This window comes from Protopterus annectens, chromosome 9.part0 (assembly GCF_019279795.1).
Source record: "Protopterus annectens isolate FY-2018-M chromosome 9.part0, PAN1.0, whole genome shotgun sequence".
NCBI classification, from domain to species: domain Eukaryota; kingdom Metazoa; phylum Chordata; order Ceratodontiformes; family Protopteridae; genus Protopterus; species Protopterus annectens.
The window spans coordinates 870,746,029-870,773,023 of record NC_056743.1 but is presented as its reverse complement, the minus strand read 5'-3'; the positions used below and the strand labels follow the sequence as shown (position 1 = coordinate 870,773,023).

The 26,995-nt window shown below is 40.2% G+C and overlaps 1 protein-coding gene across 1 annotated transcript in view; it reads left to right on the top strand.

Annotated features, from left to right (window-relative positions):
* The window catches only part of LOC122811624 (solute carrier family 26 member 10-like), a 443,093-nt gene extending 418,523 nt beyond the window's left edge, over positions 1 to 24,570 (top strand). The window contains exon 18 of the mRNA XM_044083596.1: positions 22,711 to 24,570. Within this exon, the coding sequence (XP_043939531.1) occupies positions 22,711 to 22,749 (39 nt within the window). The 3' untranslated portion in view covers positions 22,750 to 24,570. The remainder of the gene's footprint in view (positions 1 to 22,710) is intronic.
* The last annotated feature ends 2,425 nt before the right edge of the window (positions 24,571 to 26,995 follow it).

Sequence of the window (26,995 nt, the reverse complement as noted above, 5' to 3'; positions counted from 1 at the left end):
ATCGGCCACTGCACATGCATGGTTGCTGCATGCACAGTACAGATGTCACATGTGTCTCCTGTTGCCATGTTTGTATGCATTGCTATTGTTGGACATGTGTGTTGACATACATAACACATGGACTGTGGTATGATATCACGGGTGTCACAGGCGACCAGTACAAGGGTATGTGTCCCGTCAACATTGCTACCCCCTGTAGTGTGAGCATTCAACAGACATGGGCCCACCTTCCATTCGCATGTGTAGCATTGATTAGGCCACTGTTATGCACGAGGTACATCACAGGCTATGTATGTATGTGTTGTGTGTGCAGTCCATGCACACATCCACACAATCACATGTATGACATATCCAGATGTGTGTTCATTGGTGTACAGCAACAGTCAGGTGTCACAGCTGTGTAAGGGCCGTGGTATGTCTTGAGCCGACCTGTGCATGTATACTGGTATCATTGCAATGCATAACACCTGTTGGATCCCTGTTGGTACATGTGTACTCTGCACAGCTGGTGTACACCTCTGTACAGCCCAGTGGTCATGTGTCACATGGTGTTGTGGTACTGTAAGGCTGTGTAGTGCTGCACCGACGACATGGTGCTGACTTGACAGCTACAGTGTACACTGCAGTGTGTACGTGTGTGACCTGCACCTGTGACAGCTGTGATGGCAGCTGTGTGTGTACAGGTCACTGCATGTGTGACCGCCCTGTGTGTGAGGACAGTTATACCTTCCTGTGCCCTTCTGTACTGTGCCCTTCTGTGTGTACACTCCATCTGCATGCACGACAGGCCTTTGCAACAGCTAAGTGTGTGAGCATGCCCAGTATGCAGTTGTGTACATGGACACACAGTACAGTCCATGTACACAGTTGTGTAGATGGGCACACGGTACAGTCCAATCTGAGACCTTCCATGTTTACACTCCATCTGCATGCAAGACGGCCCTTTGCAACAGCTAAGTGTGTGAGCATGCCCAGTATGCTCTTGTGTGGATGGACACACAGTACAGTCCATGTACGCAGTTGTGTAGATGGACACACGGTACATTCCACACTGCGCCCTTCCGTGATTAGACTCCGTGTGCATGCAGGATGGCCCTTTGCAACTGCTAAGTGTGTGAGCATGCCCAGTACGCCGTTGTGTAGATGGACACACAGTACATTCCACACTGCACCCTTCCGTGATTAGACACTGTGTGTATGCAGGATGGCCCTTTGCAACTGCTAAGTATGTGAGCATGCCCAGTACGCCGTTGTGTAGATGGACACACAGTACATTCCAAACTGTGCCCTTCCGTGATTACACTCCGTGTGCATGCAAGACGGCCCTTTGCAACTGCTAAGTGTGTGAGCATGCCCAGTACGCCGTTGTGTAGATGGACACACAGTACATTCCAAACAGACGTGTGATACTAAGCGTGTGGGCATGGCCATTGACATCCTGTATAGCCATGGTGGTCATCCAGGCAACAGATGTCCATTTTCAATGTCATGATGGATGCCTACATTGAACACACTGGTTGCTGTCTCGAAGGGTGTACTGTCTGTGGCGCATCCCGTATCTATTTAGTGTTGTAGTGCTCCGTAGATATTTAGTTGGCCCGATGACAGCAATGCCATGTTTGTCTACGTCTACCTTGGGACAGTAATATGCTTTCAGACTGCTCACTCTCTAAACATTCCCTATCGGCATCTTTGCCTTTGCGGATGATGTCACCCACCTAGAAGTATGCCTCTGGGAGTGCTGTGTTCAGTAATCTTGGTAGCGCGTTCTGTAAATTCGTAATGCTGTAGTGTGATAAGGTAGTTAGATGTATATTCAACTCCCGGCCCTGCCAAGTGTGTGTGTGTGTGTGTGTGTGTGTGGTGTGTGTGTGTGTGTGTGTGTGTGTGTGTGTGTGTTTCCAGCTGCCTGGGGACACAGTAATGCTTTTAGATGCCTCACAACACATACATTCCCTATCGGCGTCTTTGCCTTTGTGGATGATGTCACCCACCTAGAAGTATGCCTCTGAGAGTGCTGTGTTCAGTAATCTCGGTAGCGCGTTCTGTAAATGCGTAGTGCTGTAGTGTGATAAGGTAGTTAGGTGTATGTTCAACTCCCGGCCCTACCAAGTGTGTGTGTGTGTGTTTCCAGCTGCCTGGGGACACAGTAATACTTTTACATGCCTCACAACACATACATTCCCTATCGGCATCTTTGCCTTTGCAGATGATGTCACCCACCTAGATGTATGCCTCTGGGAGTGCTGTATTCAGTAATCTCGGTAGCGCATTCTGTAAATGCGTAATGCTGTAGTGTGATAAGGTAGTTAGGTGTATGTTCAACTCCCGGCCCTGCCAAGTGTGTGTGTGTGTGTTTCCAGCTGCCTGGGGACACAGTAATGCTTTTACATGCCTCACAACACATACATTCCCTATCGGCGTCTTTGCCTTTGCGGATGATGTCACCCACCTAGAAGTATGCCTCTGGAAGTGCAGTGTTCAGTAATCTCGGTAGCGCGTTCTGTAAATGCGTAATGCTGTAGTGTGATAAGGTAGTTAGGTGTATGTTCAACTCCCGGCCCTGCCAAGTGTGTGTGTTTCCAGCTGCCTGGGGACACAGTAATGCTTTTACATGCCTCACAACACATACATTCCCTATCGGCATCTTTGCCTTTGCGGATGATGTCACCCACCTAGAAGTATGCCTCTGGGAGTGCTGTGTTCAGTAATCTCGGTAGCGTGTTCTGTAAATGCGTAATGCTGTAGTGTGATAAGGTAGTTAGGTGTATGTTCAACTTCCGGCCCTGTCAAGTGTGTGTGTGTGTGTTTCCAGCTGCCTGGGGACACAGTAATGCTTTTACATGCCTCACAACACATACATTCCCTATCGGCGTCTTTGCCTTTGCGGATGATGTCACCCACCTAGAAGTATGCCTCTGGGAGTGCTGTATTCAGTAATCTCGGTAGCGTGTTCTGTAAATGTGTAATGCTGTAGTGTGATAAGGTAGTTAGGTGTATGTTCAACTCCCGGCCCTGCCGTGTGTGTGTGTGTGTGTGTGTGTGTGTGTGTGTGTGTGTGTGTGTGTGTGTGTGTTTCCAGCTGCCTGGGGACACAGTAATGCTTTTACATGCCTCACAACACATACATTCCCTATCGGCGTCTTTGCCTTTGCGGATGATGTCACCCACCTAGAAGTATGCCTCTGGGAGTGCTGTGTTCAGTAATCTCGGTAGCGCGTTCTGTAAATGCGTAATGCTGTAGTGTGATAAGGTAGTTAGGTGTATGTTCAACTCCTGGCCCTGCCAAGTGTGTATGTGTGTTTCCAGCTGCCTGGGGGCACAGTAATGCTTTTAGATGCCTCACAACACATACATTCCCTATCGGCGTCTTTGCCTTTGTGGATGATGTCACCCACCTAGAAGTATGGCTCTGGGAGTGCTGTGTTCAGTAATCTCGGTAGCGCGTTCTGTAAATGCGTAATGCTGTAGTGTGATAAGGTAGTTAGGTGTATGTTCAACTCCCGGCCCTGCCAAGTGTGTGTGTGTGTGTGTTTCCAGCTGCCTGGGGACACAGTAATGCTTTTACATGCCTCACAACACATACATTCCCTATCGGTGTCTTTGCCTTTGCGGATGATGTCACCCACCTAGAAGTATGCCTCTGGGAGTGCTGTGTTCAGTAATCTCGGTAGCGCGTTCTGTAAATGCTTAATGCTGTAGTGTGATAAGGTAGTTAGGTGTATGTTCAACTCCCGGCCCTGCCAAGTGTGTGTGTGTGTGTTTCCAGCTGCCTGGGGACACAGTAATGCTTTTACATGCCTCACAACACATACATTCCCTATCGGCGTCTTTGCCTTTGCGGATGATGTCACCCACCTAGAATTATGCCTCTGGGAGTGCTGTGTTCAGTAATCTCGGTAGCGCGTTCTGTAAATGCGTAATGCTGTAGTGTGGTAAGGTAGTTAGGTGTATGTTCAACTCCCGGCCCTGCCAAGTGTGTGTGTTTACAGCTGCCTGGGGACACAGTAATGCTTTTAGATGCCTCACAACACATACATTCCCTATCGGCGTCTTTGCCTTTGCGGATGATGTCACCCACCTAGAAGTATGCCTCTGGGAGTGCTGTGTTCAGTAATCCCGGTAGTACGTTCTGTAAATGCGTCATGCTGTAGTGTGATAGGGTAGTTAGGTGTAAGTTCGATTCCCAGGCCTGCCAAGTGTGTGTGTGTGCATGCTCCCGTCTGCCTGGGGACTCAGGTTATGCTTTTAGACACTTCGCACCACAGATATATCCTGCTGACGTCTTTGTCTTTGCGGATGTTGACACGCACCTAGTAGAATGCCTGTGGGTCTGCTGTGTTTAGTAATCTCGGTAGCGCGTTCTGTAAATATGTCATGCTGTAGTGTGATAGGGTAGTTAGGTGTAAGTTCGATTCCCAGGCCTGCCAAGTGTATGTGTGTGTTTCCAGCTGCATGACAACAGTACATTGCTTTTACAGTATTCACTCACCATAACATCTGTGCGGCGTCTTTGCCTTTGATGCCACTGTCTACAGGCTAGATGTATGCTTGTGTGATTTTCGTGATCCACTACTCACGGTTGCACGTTCTGTCACTGCGTAATGCTGTTATGTGGTGGTACAGTGGTTACGTTCGTGTTCTGCTCACAATCCTGCCACGTGTGTGTGTGTCTGTGTGTGTATGTCTGTATCTCTCTCTCTCTCTCTCTCTATATATATATATATATATATATATATATATATAAAATCTATTTTCTGCCCATAACTCTGCTCTTGCATGGACAGCTGACTGTTTCATGTATCGCATATTTGCATAGCTTTCACAAACCAATGGGGTATGTTGCAAATCCCAACATTGTCCATGCAACGTCCATGTTACGGGCGGTGTTACACACCCTTACAGGCGTTTGCTGTATATCTTGGCAGACATCTATCCTTGCTGTACTCTCACTGTACTCATTACACTGGAGGCTTCATGTATCATGGCCTAGTTTTGCTGTGTGTATGTCTATTTGTGCTGTGTGCATGGCTGTGGGTATGTCCCACTATCATCATTTGTAACGGTGACAGCCCTATAGGTACTTCATGTAGACTGCTGTGTCATTTGACATGTCAGCACATACCTGCGGACAGTACTGAACGTCCTACTGCAGCGCATTTCATACCTTCTGCGTTATCTTGCAGTCGATAATGCTGTTTCCTCACACATGTATCTGTTTCTGATCATACCACTCCAACTCCTAGAGCAAACTTCTGGACAAGGCCTTATCTGATAGTGGGACACATAGGGGCAGTATTGACATGTTGCTCTTACAAACGTAGATAGTTGACACAATAATAGGTTTTGCATTAGTATGGCTTTTCTGACGGATTTGGTGTCTTCAACACACATGTTTGTCATTATTTCATGACTTCAGTTATCAGGAATGTGCCAGAATGGTACTGATGTTACGTGGAACACACCAAACATATGAGGCAGAACTCTGCACATTCTGCGTAAATCTGTACAGTTGCGGAGTATGTGTCTGATACAAGATATCAACTTTCTGACACCAATACACACACTGTATGGCGGCATCACAGGCCACATGCCATTACATTTATATTGCAGGACACACCCACCCAGAGAGTTGTATTCCTCACACAGGCCAACAGCTGCTTATCCACACTAATTAGTCTATCATGTACCGTATGTGCGCGGTATTTGCGCTTTCCGTCAGTGGCAGAGCTCACGTGCAGTATGGGGGACTGGACATTGTTACGGTGACACTGCATGACACCCTGAGGGACACATTACTTTTGTGTCTATTAACCTTCCATATTGACATTCACAGGGCATACGTTGTCATTCACATTTGTCGGAGTACATGCATATGACTTGTACATGTTTTCTCATTTGTCCTGATGTCTTTCTTCTCACCTGTCCACCTAGTATCACTAGTTCTGTACATGTATTTTGGACAGGTTACCTTCATACCCCTAACCTGTACACATTATGGGTAAACGCCCTGACGTTTGACCTTTGCCCTTGTTACATTTGTCATAGTAATGTGCCTTTCTGGTAAATTGCTGGCAAGGCATTACGAACTGTGCGGTTAGATAATTGTGACTGACATTTCTATTACATGATTAGTAACACTCATAACATTCGTATTCCTGGCTACGCCAGTATTCTCACAACGTTCTGACTTTGTCTGGGGTATATCTAATATAGTCCCTATTTGTATTTCATGTACTATGCCTTAGTGCAGCTGTCTTATTCTGACAGTTTGCCAGTTATGGTTACCATCTTGGTCGTATGCATGTCCATCCATGATAATCGCCTACATGACACTGATATAGGGCCCTACATATTCCCAAAATGGTTTACGCAATATCCAGTGGATGGTTTGACCCATTATTGAGAATATAGGCGTGTGCTATACCCACATCACTCTCACGGGGCGGGCCTACGAAATCTCTGCCAAACAACACCTAGGCCCATTTCTGCATACCCATGATTCCCATACCTGACAACCCTCTACAGTACCCATTACACATGTTTAATGTGAGCGGTACTGAAGTGTGGAGACACTTATATGCACTCCCCACACTCCGGATATCAGTTCGTACGTCATACATTCTATCGACACATGTGTCATCACCCTTGCACCTGCTACTGTTGCATGTACAGCTATATCGTATTTGCTGAGGTCACTTATTTTGCGTCAGTGTCGGTTGACACTACGTATGGATCAATTTTTGGGGTCCTGCAATGGACACCTATATGCATGTTTAAAGTGTAGAACTTGCTGGACTGTCACTTTCTGGCCAATGGTTTGGAAGGCAGCGGTTTATTCACCTTTCGTGCATGTCTGTTTGTCTACCCATATTAGCTATAGCGTGGCCTATTTATGTACATATGTCATATCTACGGGACATATGTTTGTTGTGTATACATATATACATGTACAATCCTCATTTCATAACTTGCTTTGGTTTACGTCTGTGGATTATGTGTATACACATATATCTATATCCATACCATACCTTTCCACTGTACAGATTGTCGCAGAGTGTACAGCTGGTTGCCTCTTTATCTTTGGTGTATTTTACATAAACCTGTGTCTATCTGGCAATGTAGTGGCATTTCATTTGAGACTTACGGTGGGAAATACTGGCAAGCAGTTCAGGTTACGACTGCATACCCTACAGAGAATCCATGCTACTGACACACCCGTTATTCTATCCACTTTCTATGTTTGTTCTGGCACATATCTGGGTTTTGTCCCTATTTGTACCGGTAGTTTGCATGCCTTTGTCCAGTTTCATACTTTACGGGGTTAACAGGTTTGAGCCATGTATATCTAACGTGGGGGAAACAGCATTCATTTACTATGCTGTGTGCGGATCACACATGCACAGGCGCACTTGCTTTTCCTTATTGTGGGTTACGCGCAGGCGCACATGCATATCCTTATTGTGGGTTACATATGTTTACTAAGTCTTTGTGCTTACGTGGGCTTTATTACTTGTGACAGTACCAGTAAATTATCTGTAATCCGGTTAATGGACGTATGCGAAACACACGTTCACCTTTACATATTTAAATGTATGTACAGCACAGACGCATTCATTACACTTTCACATTATATGTGCTGTAGTCGTAGTTGAACCGGGACTGCATTCACGTTGGCCGGATGCTGTCACCACTATACTTTTGGTGTTCTGACTCATTTATATGCATACCCATAGTACATAGCTACATTAACGTATGCCTCACCGCTTCACTTACGACACAGGCATCCATTCTCCTGCTGGGAAAAATGCGGTACTACATGTTACACATTCCCTATTCCCTACTGCTCTGGACCCAAGCTGCATATTTAATCACTGCAGGGATATTCAGAACCCCAAGGCTTATAGTCCTGACACATACAGGTCTTTAATTGGCAGGGTGTTCATGTGGTGATCTGGGATTAGGCTTGTCCGCCTGGTGAACGGAACTGCCCTGACCGTGTTCAAATGTCAGACAAAGCACATGGACAGGGTTTGTCCATTTTAAACATTTTATCTGTGTTTACAGACACAGGTGTTTGGGCACCTGTCAGCAGCTTATAATGTTGGCAATACATAATATGGGTGGGGGTGGTTACAATACATAATCCACGGTGAGTGGTGTTCCCATTCACATTTGACTATTTCCTGTATTCATTCATATGAGGATTATTATTTTGCACATGACTTAACTATGAATTAACTACATGTATGCAGTAGTACAGTCAACATATGTGAAGGTTTGTTACAGTATAAATGTACGGACCTCTGTAATACTCAGGGACTACCCCACATCCTTCACAACATTTCATGCTAATGTACATACTATTATTCTGTGAACTTTCGAAGTTTGTGAGAGCAGTAATTACATCTGTCCCTATTTGTCCACCCATCCTTTTAGGCTTTGTCCAGATTTTGTTGCTGTAATAGGTTGGAAGGTGGTGTCGGTATGTGATTGAGTTAAATATATACTGTCGATAATTCAGTGGGGAGTAGGGTTACCACCTGTTCCTCTTTGCGAGGGGAAGTCCCACTTTGGACAGTTGTGTCCTGCGATGAAACCTAAGACATGGCAAATGTCCTGTGATTTTAAGACAAAAGTATATTTCTTATTTTCTTTACTAATTGCATGATACAGGTATTTTGTATCTGGAACACATAACTATTATTTGGGATAGCATAAGCTATTCAAATGCTATGAAATAAGCTTTTATCTTGACATACAAGTGTAATTCTGTCCTTTGCACTGGCCGGGGGTATGTTTTATCCTGCAAATTCTCACATTTCTACAACGGATGTCCCACCTTGGGCATCTGAACAGGTGGCAACCCTAGTGGGGAGACCTGCATGGTGGACAGCTGTTCCATCCTGCGTAGTATGTTTTGCATGTCTGTCTAGAAATTGAACAGTACCGTGACTACACATACATGTTTTGTTCAGATGTGTACAGTACTAGACACCGTGGCGTGTAAACAACTCTGAGGTTTCAACAGGTTACTTATCCCACGCGGGATGTACACACATTTTGCCGAAACATGAACGCGCGGGCATTTGGATTTACGTAACTGTGATGGGATGTTTACAAACGTGGGATACATATTTGCAATCCTGACACTGCCTAGGACGATACTTCCTACTACATATGGGGAATACTCGCTATGTGTAGGTGTACGGCTGCGCAAGGCTGGTAGCTGGATTTGGTGGACATTCGGACATGGGTGCGGGTTATGTGCTATACAGGGGTTGTTGCGTATTGCTTTTGCATGCATGGGTTCTGCTTTTGGATATCCCGGTTCCGCATATAGCATCCTATGTGTATGTGCCGGTTACGTTCCTGTTCATGTGTATAGCACATTTTAATATACATATGTTTGTGTGTGTTTGGTATACAATTTGGACTGTCAGGTTTCTTTACGGTTGTTATATAGCCACAACTGCCCAGCTGTGTACTATCACTACCACTGTGGGACTGCTGGTGACCCTGCCCATGGGGCTAGACGTGTGTATTGGCGGCGCGATGACATGATGCGCTTCACTTCCACTGGGTATAACTACTTACAGTGCAGTACATTACGGACACACAATTTTAAATATCATTTGTTCCATGGACGGAAACTCATATTGTGTTGCGTGCATTTCTGTTTGGTTCTCCATTTTGTGTGGCCGGGAACTGTCTTGCATGCTTTGCATACGTTTCATTATCCAAGAACACTGATAGGTGCGATTACTATTGCAGGCAGACTATAATATTCAGCAGTTTAGGTTGCTCATCGACAGCCGACATTGACACGCCTCCGGGCGCAGCTTAGTAACGCCCCATGCACTCGCGCACGTGTCCTATGCACGTGGATGTGGTGGCAGCGCACCTTCATTAATATGCATATGGCGCTACTACACCATATATATGCGGCGCAGGCCTTACACCGGCCTTGCGCCGAGCTTCATGAATCCGGGGGATTATTTATTAGTTAGCCTTTGTTGTTTTTATTTGATCTTATATAATTTGCAAAAGGTTCCATAACTAGAGAAAAAAGCAATGGGGACAAGGGGCAACCCTGTTTAGTACCTTTAGTAATCATGATTGATTTGGGAAGTATATGAGCCTATCTTAACGTATGCAAAGGAGTTTTCATTCATAGAGAAGTTTGATCAATTGTAAGAAATTGTTTGAAAAATTACATTCCTGCAATACTAATAAGTAAGTACTCCCAATTAACTGAATCAAATGCACTATTGATATCCAGACTAACCAAAATTAGTTCTTTTTTGAATTATTAGTATAATCAGTTATTGATAGTATTCTCTTACTATTATCATAGGTGTTCCTGTTCATTGTTTATCAACATTGGAATAAGTTGTTTCATTCTAGAGGCATAGATTGCCATGAATATTTTATAATCTACATTTAATAAAGAAATTGGTCTATATGAAGAACATTGTGTTGACTCCTTGTCAGGTTTTAAACGTGGGGATATTAGGATGTATTTCCAGGATGGTGGTACCTTCATAAGTCCTTTAAGTATTGAAAATACGGTACTTACATATTATCGCAACCCGATTTTCCCGGTTGCGATAATACGCATGCTAGCTTAAAAACAGCTGTGGGAAACACTATAAGTTGTTACTTTATGTGTTTACTGTTGAGAAATTAGTTTCACTTAACATTCAGGAAGAGAATCGGTCGTGGAAATCTTCCTGGTTTGCATGCATTACAGATGCATGCTTCAATTGCCAGGGCTGGTCTCTTATTGACGAAAGTACTACTTGTACTGTTAAGAAGCAATGCTGAGAAGCAAAACACAGACTGCTTGGAAATGCTTTCAGGTGCTTTCTTTCTCACGTGGTAAACTATATCTGTATCAAACATTTGTAACATAAAACGGTACCCATAAAACTTGCAAGATGTAAAGCTTTGCAGAAGTGATGGTGGATGATGTTAACAAGTGTTTGGGACTTGAATAGTTGACGGTCTTCTGTTGTGATGAGCATGTATTACTGCTGAAAAGATGTGGATTGCTACATCTTTATAAGTCAGTACATGGTTTGCATTCCCTAGGTCTTTATCCTTCCCTTCCCTTCTTGTATGCATAGCTTTAAAACACACTAATTCACATTATCACAGCAGTACTGGTAATATTTTAACATCGGGAAGCACACGCCATTACAAAAACATGACATGCTGCCCGTAAAGTGCATACGTAAACTGCAACATTAATTTCTACATTTCTAATGATAACCCTGACTAAAACAACCTTCACTGTGAAAGAAAACACAGTAATTCACATTATTACAGCATTACTGTTTATATTTGAACATCGGGAAGCAACCGGTATTACAGCAAAAATCTGGTTGCGATAATACGTAAGTACCGAAAATACCTCTAGTAAAATACTCAAAGCATCCTTAGTCATCATTTTGTATAGTTCATGTATTATACCTTCATTTCCAGGTGCCTTATTGGGTTTTAATTTATTAATTTGAATTTTGAGTTCAGACATTGATATAGGATTGTCATATATTTTTATTTGATCCTTTGACAGTCTATATTGACAGCCTGTGAAAGAATCTGGAAATATTAAGCAATCATCTCAATATGGGAAAATGTGACTGTCCTGTAACTTGCAGTGGACAATTGCAGGAGCCAGGCACTTTGTAAACACTCTTGCAGCTGTAGATAACCCAAAAGGCAAAATAGAAATCTGAAAATATGAACCAGATACAGACAAATGCAGAAAGCATCTGACATATTTGAGGACTGGTATGAGATGTTGAGATATGGATCCTTTAAATCCAAGTTTACTAGAAAACTGCAAGGTGGATTGAAGGTAATAGGGTCTGAAGAGAAAGCATTTTTAATTTTGGGATTTTGATGTAAAGGTTTAGAAAAGAAAGGTCTAGGACAGGCCTCCAGGTTCTTTTCTTTCACTCCAAAATATCCTTAAATAAAGTTCTTTCTCTTTCAGGTCGGGAGGGGCAGTTTCAGTCAACCCCTAAGATAGAATCCAAAACCAGGAAAAAAATGCAGTGAAGCAAAAACCAAGATTTTAAAAACAGGCTGCAGCACAATTCCACAGATGCAAAACCGCACAACTTTATTAACAAAACTCAAGTTAAGTGCTTTCATCTCTATCAATGAAAGACTTCAGAACTTAAAATCAGAAGAGTTCTTGTGAAGTCTTTCATTGTCTTCTAAGTTCTGATGATGCCTTTCACTGTCTTCTGATTCTAAGTTCTGATTAGGTCTTTTATTGATGGAAATGAAAGTGCTTAACTTGAATTTTGTTAATAAAGTCCTGTGGTTCAGCACCCATGGAATTGTACTGCAGCATGTTTTTGGACCCCCTGGGACAGTATCTGATCTAGAATAGGAAAGAACAGTGAGCACTAATTTGGGGGATGAGGAGGAGTCCTTTAGAGGGTAGAGAGGGAATCCCACTTCCAGTTGCAACTTTTTTGAATGATTCTCAGTACCCAAACATCTGAAGTTAAGTTGCGCCAAAGAGAAAAGTGAAGGCCTAGACTCTGGGATAGCTTTACAAGATTGCCAGGATGAGGAGGGGGCACTTGAGGGAGCACATAGTCTGTTTTCTTAGCTTTCCTTATTTTTTGGAGGCACCTGCTTTGTTCTTTGAACCTCCCTGCCACTGCTTTTTGAACTTTTGCTTACCAGTGCCTTGCCCTGGAAATTTGTTCTATTTCCTGAAAAAGGAGCCTGAATTGGAGGAAAAGTTTCTATATATTTAGTTTTGTTTCCCTCCATGACATTTCACCATGCCCCTCAAAATATGTAGCACACGCTGTTATGAAATATGAATGCAAAAATGAAAATATGTATAAGTGACAACAGTTAATATTAGCACTGCAGTGCATTTTAGACGATCTTTTTTAGCACCTTTATTGAGTTATCACTTGTGACAAACTTACATTTATATAAAAGTGAACAAAGCATATTAACAAGTTCACATTTACAAACATTACACATCACGTACATTCTTCTGTACAATACAATGAATCCAACATTACATAAATTGCTCGATTCCCATCTTCTCTTAAACCTCATCCCTCCACTAAAACATTTTCTACATGTGTTGTCCCCACTTTTTCCTGTGTAATTTGCTGAATCTTAAGAGTCATTTTGCTTCTGAGAATCTATTGTTTCATGTATTGTCTGTCATTAAATGGCAAGTCACCTGGCTAAGGACATCAGCACGTAATGGTGTTATGACACATAAGGAACTATAAGTACCTCTCAACTGTCCAGATTTTCACATAATGTCCAGATTTTTGCCTCATATTTTTGGTCTGGTCCTCATAAAATTTGTGCTTTACTGACAAATCACTGAAGATCAGAGTCACTAAATAATACTAAATAATGACATAGATTTGAGTTTCAAACTTTATAACTTCCAGAAAATACATAATAATGCAAAACCTGTTATTCCAGCAACTTTCTAAGTTTATCAGAGCAATATGTAAATTCTGTCCCTATTGTCAGGCTTTGTCCCCCCATTCTTTCTGGCTTTGTTCTGATGTCTTGCACTTAGAGGAAGGTATGAATAAGTCACCTTGATCTTGATGCTCTGTTCCAGTTTTTCCTTTATCCTGTCTGTCTCTGATACTTAGGTACAGCCTTTTCCTTGCGATATGGGTTTAGGTCTTCCCATATGCCCCTCCTCAATTCCCTCTTAGCACTTTTCCTTCTTCCTGGCAATTTTCTTCCTAATCCTGTTCTTCCTCTCCTTATTAGCCTTAGGCATCTCTAAGAATGTTACTGTGCTACACTTTCCTCCACCATTCCACAAAATGAGTCACCTTTTTTCTTTCCTATTTCTCTATACCTACAGTAAAGTTAATGGCTTCCATAGGAGAAATAACTATCCCCACATGATTCTCCTTGTCTCACCACCAATGACACTTAATGTTTCATGTCATGTTCTCAGTTCTATTTTCATGCCTAATAACATTCTTCCTTCATGATTTTCCCATTACTTAGCTCATGCATTTCATTCATCTGTAATCATTACTTAGCTCATGCATTTCATTCATCTGTAATCATTACTTAGCTCATGCATTTCATTCATCTGTAATCATTACTTAATTCATGCATTTCGTTCATCTGTAATCATTACGTAGCTCATGCATTTCGTTCATCTGTAATCATTACTTAGCTCATGCATTTCGTTCATCTGTAATCATTACGTAGCTCATGCATTTCGTTCATCTGTAATCATTACTTAGCTCATGCATTTCGTTCATCTGTAATCATTACTTAGCTCATGCATTTCATTCATCTGTAATCATTACTTAGCTCATGCATTTCGTTCATCTGTAATCATTACTTAGCTCATGCATTTCGTTCATCTGTAATCATTACTTAGCTCATGCATTTCGTTCATCTGTAATCATTACGTAGCTCATGCATTTCGTTCATCTGTAATCATTACTTACCTCATGCATTTCATTTATCTGTAATCATTACTTAGCTCATGCATTTCGTTCATCTGTAATCATTACTTAGCTCATGCATTTTGTTCATCTGTAATCATTACTTAGCTCATGCATTTCATTTATCTGTAATCATTACTTAGCTCATGCATTTCATTCATCTGTAATCATTACTTAGCTCATGCATTTCATTCATCTGTAATCATTACTTAGCTCATGCATTTCATTCATCTGTAATCATTACTTAGCTCATGCATTTCATTCATCTGTAAATATTACTTAGCTCATGCATTTCATTCATCTGTAATCATTACTTAGCTCATGCATTTCGTTTATCTGTAATCATTACTTAGCTCATGCATTTCGTTCATCTGTAATCATTACTTAGCTCATGCATTTCATTCATCTGTAATCATTACTTAGCTCATGCATTTCGTTCATCTGTAATCATTACTTAGCTCATGCATTTTGTTCATCTGTAATCATTACTTAACTCATGCATTTCATTTATCTGTAATCATTACTTAGCTCATGCATTTCATTCATCTGTAATCATTACTTAGCTCATGCATTTCATTCATCTGTAAATATTACTTAGCTCATGCATTTCATTCATCTGTAACCATTACTTAACTCATGCATTTCATTTATCTGTAATCATTACTTAGCTCATGCATTTCGTTCATCTGTAATCATTACTTAGCTCATGCATTTCATTCATCTGTAATCATTACTTAGCTCATGCATTTCATTCATCTGTAATCATTACTTAGCTCATGCATTTCATTCATCTGTAATCATTACTTAGCTCATGCATTTTGTTAATCTGTAATCATTACTTAGCTCGTGCATTTCGTTTATCTGTAATCATTACTTAGTTCATGCATTTCGTTCATCTGTAATCATTACTTAGCACATGCATTTTGTTCATCTGTAATCATTACTTAGCTCATGCATTTTGTTCATCTGTAATCATTACTTAGCTCATGCATTTCATTCATCTGTAATCATTACTTAGCTCATGCATTTCATTCATCTGTAATCATTACTTAGCTCATGCATTTTGTTCATTTGTAATCATTACTTAGCTCATGCATTTCATTCATCTGTAATCATTACTTAGCTCATGCATTTCGTTCATCTGTAATCATTACTTAGCTCATGCATTTCATTCATCTGTAATCATTACTTAGCTCATGCATTTTGTTCATCTGTAATCATTACTTAGCTCATGCATTTCATTCATCTGTAATCATTACTTAGCTCATGCATTTCGTTTATCTGTAATCATTACTTAGCTCATGCATTTCGTTCAACTGTAATCATTACTTAGCTCATGCATTTCATTCATCTGTAATCATTACTTAGCTCATGCATTTTGTTCATTTGTAATCATTACTTAGCTCATGCATTTCATTCATCTGTAATCATTACTTAGCTCATGCATTTTGTTCATCTGTAATCATTACTTTATTTATTTATTTTATTTTACATTTGTTGACCGGGCTAGTCTAGCTGGATATATGTCCATTTTCAGTAGAGGCCTGGGGAGAAAAGCTCCACACAATTTAAACAAAGTTCACATCTACAGAAAATACATATTTAGAATGCATATACATTTTCTTAAACAGAGAAGGCTGCAAGTTTACAAGTAGATAACGAAGGTTACACATATTTCAATAGACTTAGCATAGTTAATAAGAAGTTACATTTAAATGTTACTAAAGAGTACTAGTTGAGAGAAGAGAAAAAAGCAATAGAGTCGATGTAGGTAATAAAGGAAGATAAGGAAAATGAAATGGAGAAGCAGTTTGGTAATAAATCTGGAAGTAATAGGAGTCACTTTAATGAATCCCGTACTAGCTAGGACTGTGAAGGAGAGGAAGCATAGTAGTATTTAATAAGAAATAGATTTAGAGAAAAGAAGGCAAAATAAGTTAGAGAGAAGAAGTAGATTCAGAGATGAGAATCTTGAATCATTCAGGTAAAAATGGATAAGTTGGTCATGCATTTCGTTCATCTGTAATCATTACTTAGCTCATGCATTTTGTTCATCTGTAATCATTACTTAGCTCATGCATTTCGTTTATCTGTAATCATTACTTAGCTCATGCATTTTGTTCATCTGTAATCATTACTTAGCTCATGCATTTTGTTCATCTGTAATCATTACTTAGCTCATGCATTTCGTTTATCTGTAATCATTAGTTAGCTCATGCATTTCGTTCATCTGTAATCATTACTTAGCTCATGCATTTTGTTCATCTGTAATCATTACTTAGCTCATGCATTTTGTTCATCTGTAATCATTACTTAGCTCATGCATTTCGTTCATCTGTAATCATTACTTAGCTCATGCATTTCATTCATCTGTAATCATTACTTAGCTCATGCATTTCATTCATCTGTAATCATTTACTTAACTCATACATTTCATTCATCTATAATCATTACTTAGCTCATGCGTTTTGTTCATCTGTAATCATTACTTAGCTCATGCATTTTGTTCATCTGTAATCATTACTTAGCTCATGCATTTTGTTCATCTGTAATCATTACTTACCTCATGCATTTTGTTCATCTGTAATCATTACTTACCTCATGCATTTCATTTATCTGTAATCATTACTTAGCTCATGTATTTCGTTCATCTGTAATCATTACTTAGCTCATGCATTTCATTCATCTGTAATCATTACTTAACTCATGCATTTCGTTCATCTGTAATCATTACTTAGCTCATGCATTTCGTTCATCTGTAATCATTACTTAGCTCATGCATTTCGTTCATCTGTAATCATTACTTAGCTAATGCATTTCGTTTATCTGTAATCATTACTTAGCTCATGCATTTCATTCATCTGTAATCATTACTTAGCTCATGCATTTCATTCATCTGTAATCATTACTTAGCTCATGCATTTCATTCATCTGTAATCATTACTTAGCTCATGCATTTCATTCATCTGTAATCATTACTTAGCTCATGCATTTCGTTCATCTGTAATCATTACTTAGCGCATGCATTTTATGCATCTGTAATCATTACTTAGCTCATGCATTTTGTTCATCTGTAATCATTACTTAGCGCATGCATTTCATTCATCTGTAATCATTACTTAGCTCATGCATTTCGTTCATCTGTAATCATTACTTAGTGCATGCATTTTATTTATCTGTAATCATTACTTAGCTCATGCATTTCGTTCATCTATAATCATTACTTAGCTCATGCATTTCGTTCATCTGTAATACCTACTGATTTTCTGATTTATTTCCTCTTTGTATTACTTCTTCTTTGATACCCTTCCTGGTCTTCATGCGCCTTCATTGCTAGCATCTGTACTGCACTGCACCCATGCTTTTTCTTTCCACTTTCTCTACACTTGTGCCATCTATCTGCAGTTCCTCGTCTTTTATATATCATTACTTTCCCCCATGTCCAGTCTCAAAGTACTACTTTTGTGCAAGTCCATCTGTTATCTGGGAGATTAATCTAATCTACTAATATACATCTCCTGTATATCTGCCCATTCTGCTTCCACCCTTCCCCATCCATCCTCTTTGAACTACGTCCTGCAGTTTTTTGTCCTCTGTTTCTAACATCATGACCATTTTGCAGATCCAATCTATACATCCAGGAGTTCCCTCAACCAAACTACTGCCTCATACACTTCACCCTCTAACCTAGAATTCCTTTCCATCTCCCCTTCATCCCTGTTTCCCCATTTACTCTTTCCATATCACTTTCTCCTCCTGTTCTGCTCAGGCCTTTGCCCCATCCACTTCCTTCATCATTACTTCCTGTCCAGAGCTTCTATCCCTACTTTGCCCAAATAGTCTCTCTTGTAGGTCTGTTCTTTGATTATGGTACTTATGTGTAATAGATTGCTATTGCCTTTCCCATGGGTCATCCTCTGGGGGCACATAAGCCCTGGTCGTGTAAGTGATCTCCTTGACCTTGTATTACTTCAACATTGTTTTACCTATGCAGTACCTATTGTGGATCCATAGAAAGATCCAGCACTGGGTACATGTCAAACTATAACATTATTCAAAACTTTAAGTTACATATATAACAAAATATGGCAACATTTAAACCATTAAGCATAAAAAACACAGCATTCAAATATACAGAATACCAAGTTTCAGTCAGAGGAGGGACATACTGGAAGACCAAAACCATAGTTATATTGCTAAGTCTATCATGAATAGATGCAGCTACATGCTTCTTCACCCTTACTTTAATTACCGGTAGATTCAGATGTTTACAACAGTAGTAAAATACAATGTTTTACCAATGAAAAATACAGAATTCTACAATGCAGTAATGCAGCACGAGTTCAAAATGCAGTAATCCAACCAGTGGCCTTCACACTGTTAAACACAAATCTGGTATCTGTCTCAAAGCTATACAGTGCTGCAAATGCAAAGCCAGTCAATAACATATCATTTAAGACAGTACAAGTCTATAGCTAGACTTTGACCTAATTTGGATGAAGCTGCTGGAATCTGTTTTCATATATTTCCAGTTTTCTCTCATTTTACAAGGTGTTGATGCGCCTGGCCACTATTTTTTCCATTCACTGATAGCTGCCTGAGCTTATGACATTCAGTCTTTCACCTCCCTCATCTGGCCTGCGGCCAGATAGTATAACACAGACTTATACCACTCAGTGCAGCTTTAGTCTATGCCTCTAGAGCGGTGCTACCTCCACAGGAGCCTATTACAGTTAACCAAAATTAGGTTAGCCAAAAGAATTACAAAATTCTGTTTTTCCAAATCTCAGTTCAAAAATATTTGTGTGTGTGTGTGTGTGTGTGTGTGTGTGTGTGTGTGTGTGTGTGTGTGTGTGTGTGTGTGTGTGTGTGTGTTCGTGTGTGAGTTTAAGGGGAGCAGTTCAACAAACCCTTGCTCTTCCAACAAAATGTAATTGTCTTTGAGGTCATAGCACTTTGGATTTGGTCAAGTTTGGGACTTGCCTCTGAGTGCCAAAACTATTTGGGAAACCACATCTGGAGTATTATGCACAGCTCTGGAGAACCCATTACTGGTAAAAATAATAACAAATAAGGGCTGTACTACAAGGGTAACAAAAATAGTGCAGGGTCCTCGGCTTAAGACATAGTAAAAGAAATTAAATAAAATTAATATCCTGAAAGAAAGGTGAATGAGATGAAACATGACAGATAGAGATGAGTAGTTCAAATGAACTGAACAGCATAGCATGTTTTGAAGGACAAACTATAGGCAAAAGAGGATAAAGTTTAAAGATGGCATTAGGCTGACAAATTCAGCTCAAATTTCACCACCCACTCCCCCCACCTCCACCATGAAATACCCACTAGCATAACCCTCCCAGCTATTAATAGGAAGCAGTTCCTGACAGTGCTTACTAAGGCCAAAACACAGCATAAGTGGGCCCCAACAATATCCCAGAATGCCTTCTAAATAACTTGAAACATGAACTATCAGGACTACTTGAGTCACTTTTCAACTCTATCCTCAAAACAGGCTTTGTACCACAAGAATGGAGGACTATATTGTTATTCCACTTCTCAAGGGTGGACCATCAACTGACCAAAAACTACAGACCCATTAGTCTGACTAATTTAATATGCAAAACCATGGAATGAATTATCATGGAAATGGTCAACAAAGACACAGGCAACCTTCAGATACTAGGCCCAACCCAGTTTGGCTTTGTCAAGGGAAGGGCATGCCTACTAAGCCTGGTGGACTTCTTTGGGAAAGTCACCAAGGAAATGGATGAGGGGAGAATGGTGCATACTGCATACTTGGACCTGGTTAAGGTGTTCAATACAGTACCCCACTATGGTGTAATTGAAAACTCTCTGAACTGGACATAAACATAAACATAACTTACTGGATTGCCAGCTGGCTCAAAGACAGGACCTAGGAAGTCAGGATTGGTGAGACCACTTCCACTGAGATACCAGTACCTCAGGGCTCCATGCTGGGACTGCTGCTATTTGGCATCTACTTCTCAAAGGTAAAGATTAATGTCAAGGGCCTTTGATTGACCAAGTTCAATGATAACTGCAAAGTGGGAACCATCATAGATTCTCCCATGACACAAACATCTTACAAGAGGGTCTAACACAGACAAATGTCTGGTGCCAAAATCACAGATTAAAACTTAATGAAAAGATAAGCATTATAGTAATTTTTGGGAAAACCACTTTCCAGGCTAATTACTCCATCAGTAACATACCCCTAAGAGTTGACTCGATAGTCAAATATTTGGAAACATATGTAGACAGTAATCTGCCCTATGGCCAACATGTGGCCAAGGTAGTAAGAAAATCATTCTATGTTGCTCAACTTATAAGTAAGGGCATGGCATCCAGGTCCAAGGAAATCATACTTCCACTTTATTTGGTCCTTATCAGAACAATCATTCAGTGTAATGCCCCCTTCAGCATGTACCTGACCAGACATATGCAACAGCTGGAATGTCCACAAAGGTTCCTTACCAGGAGAATCCAGGGTGTAAACATATTGTTCTGTATGGATAGCCGTAAAGCCCTATCTCTATACTCAGTCTCCTACAGGTTACTCAGAGGCAATCTATACCTCACATACAAAGCATTCTCAGATCCAGCTCTAATGGACCTTTTGCACATCCAAAAAATGAACAGTATCAGAACCACTAGATCCAAATATTAATTTTCCTTGAGACATAAATAAGATGTTGGTGAAACAGACATGTCTGTCAGAGGATCCCCATCCTCTGAAAGGTTTTCCATCCATGTGAAGCAGAGTCCATCTTAACCTCTATTTAAGCATAACCTTGTCCAATGGATGTGAAATCAGAAATTCACCCCAGATCTGGCCTCGATGTCTCTGATATACAGAGGCAGACGTTAATGCCCAAACTACATACCCCCCACATAACCTCTAGAAACTTCTTAACAAACATACTCCCTCCTAATAAATGCCCATGATACATAGGGAGACGACTGGGTTGAGTTGCATGGGTAGATTTATTAAGGCTCTGGTGGTAGTAAGCCTACTGTATATATATGAACCTATGAAATGCAATGTAAGGAAGCATTTTATCACGTGGAAGGCAGTAAATGATAAAATATCCTGAATGGAATCAAAAACTGCGGTTGAATTAACATGTGCGTGAGACAGACTCAGAACAATTCTAGTGGCTATAAGAAAAAGATGCAATGCATTGGTTATCACTGAATTCCAGGTTATTCACTAGGCAGGATGGTGAAGCACCTTAAAAAATTATGAGCCTTTTTATGTGAGCACTTTTAGGTGAGACGTTCAAGTCAAATCTGTAACCTAAACCCCACCTTACACAGCTTTGATCTGGTTATCAAAATGCTTTCATCCTTAGTTAAGCGAAGGCCTATTTATCACAAATTAGCTTGGTATAATAATTGTTAACCCTAAGCACATTGCTCTTCTGAAACTTAAACATTTTAGTCCATTTTATAAGAGCAATATGGCTTGGTTGGGTACATACCACTCAACTGTACAGATTTCTGCAGTATATCCAGATTTCTGCCTCACATTTTTCATCTGTTTTTCTCCAAATTGTGGTTTTCTGGCAAATCTTTGGCAAATCGTTGAGGGATGAAGTGACAAAATAAAAACAGACATCTGAGTTTCATACTTCATACCCTTCAGAAAATTCATGCTAATGTAATACCTCTTATTCAATCAACTTTCTAAGTTTGTAAGTGCAGTACTTAAAAAGTGTTCCTATTTTTGGGCCTTTGTCCCCCCATTATTTATGGCTTTGTTCAGATTTCTTACTCTATGAAGTTGAGAGGTATGGTTGGGTGTATACAAAGTAAAGTAGCTGAAAGCATTTGTTCTATGGGTTGTAATTTACTCACTGGCTCCAGATATGACATAAGACTTGTTTTATACAGATCGCATTTTGTCTTGTTATTTGTAAAGTGTCATTATTTACGCTTATATATTTTTTTGGTGATGAGTAGTTAACAGGGAGGGCTGTTTTCTGACGTGATGTATATTTAGAGTACTTATTTTCAATAATCCAATAAACTCATTAACTAATCATAAACTACAAATCCTGTCATGTGAAGTCACAAGCAAATTACAGATGAGTTCAACAATGCTTTAGTATTAGAGATTTCTAAATATAAGTATTTTATTTAATAAATATGTTACACTTTTATTTCCTGTGAGCATGACATTTTCCTTGTTTTCCTGCAACAGGAGACCTCAGCACAGAAGTCAGCAACAGTCTGGGTATGAGGGTCTCATTACAGCTAATGAAGGCGTTAAAATGCTGGAGCTGGGATATGAAAATTATGTGCGTTTATTCCACAGACACTAAGAATGATGCACGATCAGAACAGGAATAAATGCATCCACCTCATCTTCTCTGGTCCAGCTTTACAAAGTAGTTTCTCACAGTGAAGTCTCCCTGAAATTTACAGACTGAAAGATGTTTCTGGATGACATGGGAGACATTGCTGGCACACTATCTCCTGCATACAGAGATCTTTCATGCTTAGTATAATTGTCCAGGCTGGCCTGAGAAGCTTGACAGTTAATACATACATCTTCTCCATGTGCACTTATCAAAAGCTACAAAACACTACACAACCATGTTCAACATATAAAATCAGAATTCTGGCAAGCGACAATGGACATGTCCTAAAATAACCTATCTGGATCTGAAATGCTGAACCAAGGGCATCTGTGTAACATTATAAAGCATCTTAAAAGTTCAAAATGATAAATACATAAGAACTTTACAAATAATTTAATACATAATGCATAGATCATTAAAAAGTCTGGACTGTTTCTTAAGAACAAATATCATTTGGGTTTATAACTGGAACTGGTTTTATGCAGATCCAAACATGGCTGAGCCAGTGTTACCATATGAAATAGCAATAATTCCATGATCAGGTACTGTATATAAAGGAGTAACATTTCAAACTAAAAAACAGTTTCAAACATGTGACAACAGGAGCAGAAAGGTGATATTGCCTCAAGCAACAAAACTTCATGGGTTGCCCAAAGACCAAGTCACTAGTCAACAAGACAAGCAACCAGACAGAATATAGCCAAAACATGTACACCTGCTTTTTGGTAAGATTTACCAGATATGTAATCTGGAATGTATTATACATATTGCCCATCAAGGTTGTGCTCGGAGGTCCATAGTCCAGAAACTGACACTAACAGGTTGATGAAATTATATGTTACAGCTAATAATATTCTGAGTCCTACTTACAATGTTAATCACTTCAGGACTGTTGTCAAGTCTTACCTCCCCCCTCGTCATTGCACTGTCTGGCACCATTCTACTCCATATTCACCATGTTCTGTATGATGTTAAGTAAAATTTTTAATCTTAACTAGCTTTGGGCACTATAAGTTTCATCAGCAACTGACAAAGATTTGGCATCATGGATAGGGAGATGTTTATGCACATTTTGACAAAATTCAGCCTAAAAGACTGAAATCTATACACAACACATTTCAGCTACACAGTATACTACCTCAGGGTATGTGACAAATATGCAGTAACAACTGGGCAAGCTCCAATAAAAAATGTAACCCATTAGGTCATACACATTACATAAGATTTATTACCTAATATTGCACAGCATTACATTGCTTTGCTTAGTTTGAAGGCAGAAAAAGACAAACTTCCCTTGACGTTGCCCTTTTTGTGTAGTTACTTTTCAGTTGCCCCTTCCCATTCCCCACCTTTTAGTCCATGATCTACTCTTGGCCTTCTTGGAAGATTCTGTGGTCTCATAGTCCCCTACACATGACTGTCTTGCTCCATGTAGTCACTATTCTCATTCCATGATAAAAAGGGGTCTATATTAGATCACCGAAGCGAACGGTGATTAATCAACCTCATGTATGCGAAAGCTTACAAAATCGAACTGTCAGAACAGCAATTTTTTCCAAGGGAAAAAAATCGCTGTTCCAACAAAAAAAAAAAGTAAGCACATTAAAACATGTGATTAAGTGGGGGGTTTCGCCCCCACACCCCCCTACTTAAATATACCAACTCCGAGACTGCACTACAATGCCGAAAACGGCAAAGTACCAAAGTGGCCATGCAAATTCTTTCCCAGGGAAAGAATTTGCTTGCATGCCACTTCGATATTTTGCAGTTTCAGTTTTGTCAGTTCGACCAAGACTCATTCGAAAACATGCGTCTTCTGTCTGCTGATAGGAACCCGATAAAAAGTACTTTCCAATGTCTAGAATGTAGTTTATACACCTTAATCTGGAAAGCATGCCCCCTTCCCTCCTTTGTTTTTTTTCACGCTGAGCTGTAAACTATCATACTGTCCACTAAGTATCTTGAACAACCACAGCATATGTACCCTTTATCACCCAACATACCCATTGCCCACCATTCCTTTTATTACCCTGGTATTTTTTAACACCTTTAATAAATTGTCACATTTTGAATAGTGCAATAGGTATACCTATATTAATATAAAAGAAAATAAACCATAATAACAGGTTTGATATCCTTACACATTGTATAGTTGCCAGAATGTGTACATAATTACAGCTGTGGCCTTGACCAGGGATCCACAGAGGGGTAATAGAACCTTTCTGTTTTTCTGGACTTTATTCCACGATGAATGTAGAGTGGAATATTGTTGGCCTTGGCTTGTCTTAGTTTTCACCTGGTGAGTCATCTCTGTTGTTTCTCTGAATGTTTTCCTCATCTGCACTTTTAGAATCTGTAATTACACCTAATTTTTTTTAGGATCCTGGCAGAATGACACTTTTCATTGCAATCTGCCAGTTTCCTCAGGCTCCCCTGAAGATTTGATCGCCATCGCATACCATCTCCTCTGTTTTAGCTTCATCTGCTTACCAGAGGATTATGTTCTCAGGGCCTCTCATGATCTTTGTTCTCAGTCTCGGTTCTCAGTGGATTTAAAGTATTATTTCCTCTATGCCTTGACCCAAAGATGCAAAAGAGCACAGGTCCAAGGTCTGACTCCTGCAGAGCTCCACCAACCACTTTCCTTTCCTTGGATCAGGTTTGCCTAATTACTACTCTTTACTTCCTCCCAAACTACCACCCTTCATCCTATTTAGTCAGCTTCTCTCCTGCTCTAAATTCCTTCAGCTTTCCTGTCATTCTCCTGTGAAAGTCTAAGTGAAAAGCTTTACCAAAGTAAAAAGTATGCAACATCAACCAGATTTCCTTTGTCAAGTTCCGGCATAACCCACTCATAAAACTGAAGGAGGCTAGAATGGCATGAATTAGTTTCCACAAACCCATCTTGAAACTTGTCTTGCAGGTTGTTCTCCAAGAAGCCAACCAGCCTTTTCCTCAGTGTCCCTTCCATGTTTTGACTGGAGCCAGTGGTCAGGTTTATGGAACACTGATTTTCTGGTCAGTTCTATCTCCTTTTTATGGACAGACACCCCCATAGCCTCTCTGTCCTCTTCCTGAAGCTCTCCTCTGCTGAGTAACTGGTTCAAGAGTTCTAACAGCGAATCTGTAATTACACCTACCACACTCTCTAAGATCACAGTAGTATGCTGGCAGGACCCCTTGGTTTGTCTTCCTTTAAGTCATTGAGTTTCCTTTCTGTGACTTACTTCAGCATGTGACTGTTTCTCAGATGTCATCCTTCTTTTCTCCTTCCTGGCTGGCACTCTTCCCCGCTTCTCTTTTTAAGGATGGAAGTGAAAAAATGATTGAGAATTTCTGCCTTTTCGCCATCTATACTGATATCCTTCCCTTGCCTGGCTACTCTAAGCAGCTTTGCCTTGACCTTCCTTCTTCCTGCACTATATGTAAGGAGTATTGTTTCTCCTCGTTTTTACTCTTTTTGCAAGAGCTTTTTCTAGATTTGCCACTGTTGTTCTTACTCCCTCTGTGTCTTTTTTCTATCTTTCTCATATTCTTGTGCGCATTCATGAAATACCTTTTCTTTTTCATGGGCTGTGCCTTTAGCCACCTTGCTGAGCCACACTGACCTCTTCCTTCTCACCTTGTTCTTCTGCTTAATCATTTTTTTCTTTAGATGACTGTATCCTTTATCTTTGAAAAAATTAACATGCACAGGAATCTGTCTGGTTCCAACCTCACCACCACGAGTGTTGAGGAAAAAATAAAAAAACTAAGAAACTAGTGGTCTTAAAACTTTGCTGATAAGCTCAGTCACAGTAATTTCCAAAATTCATGAAACCCAGGTAGTGCTCCAAAGCAACAAGCCTTAATTGGTCACAGACAAGTGATCCTCGGTAACAAAAAATTAGAAGTATTTTAACAATGTTAAACATATCAGCTTTTATATACTTAGAAGTAGGTGTAGAAAATGTGTGTATTGTTTAATTTTAAATTTGAAGATGAATAGGCTGGTTTAAAATTAAGCAATAGCAATATTTTCCACACCTGCTTGTTATGTCCGTCCACAGACTGTTCATTACTTACACTTGTCTCAGTCTCTGATTTCTGTCTCTCATGAAGTTCCCCTGGCTTAAATCAATTTGT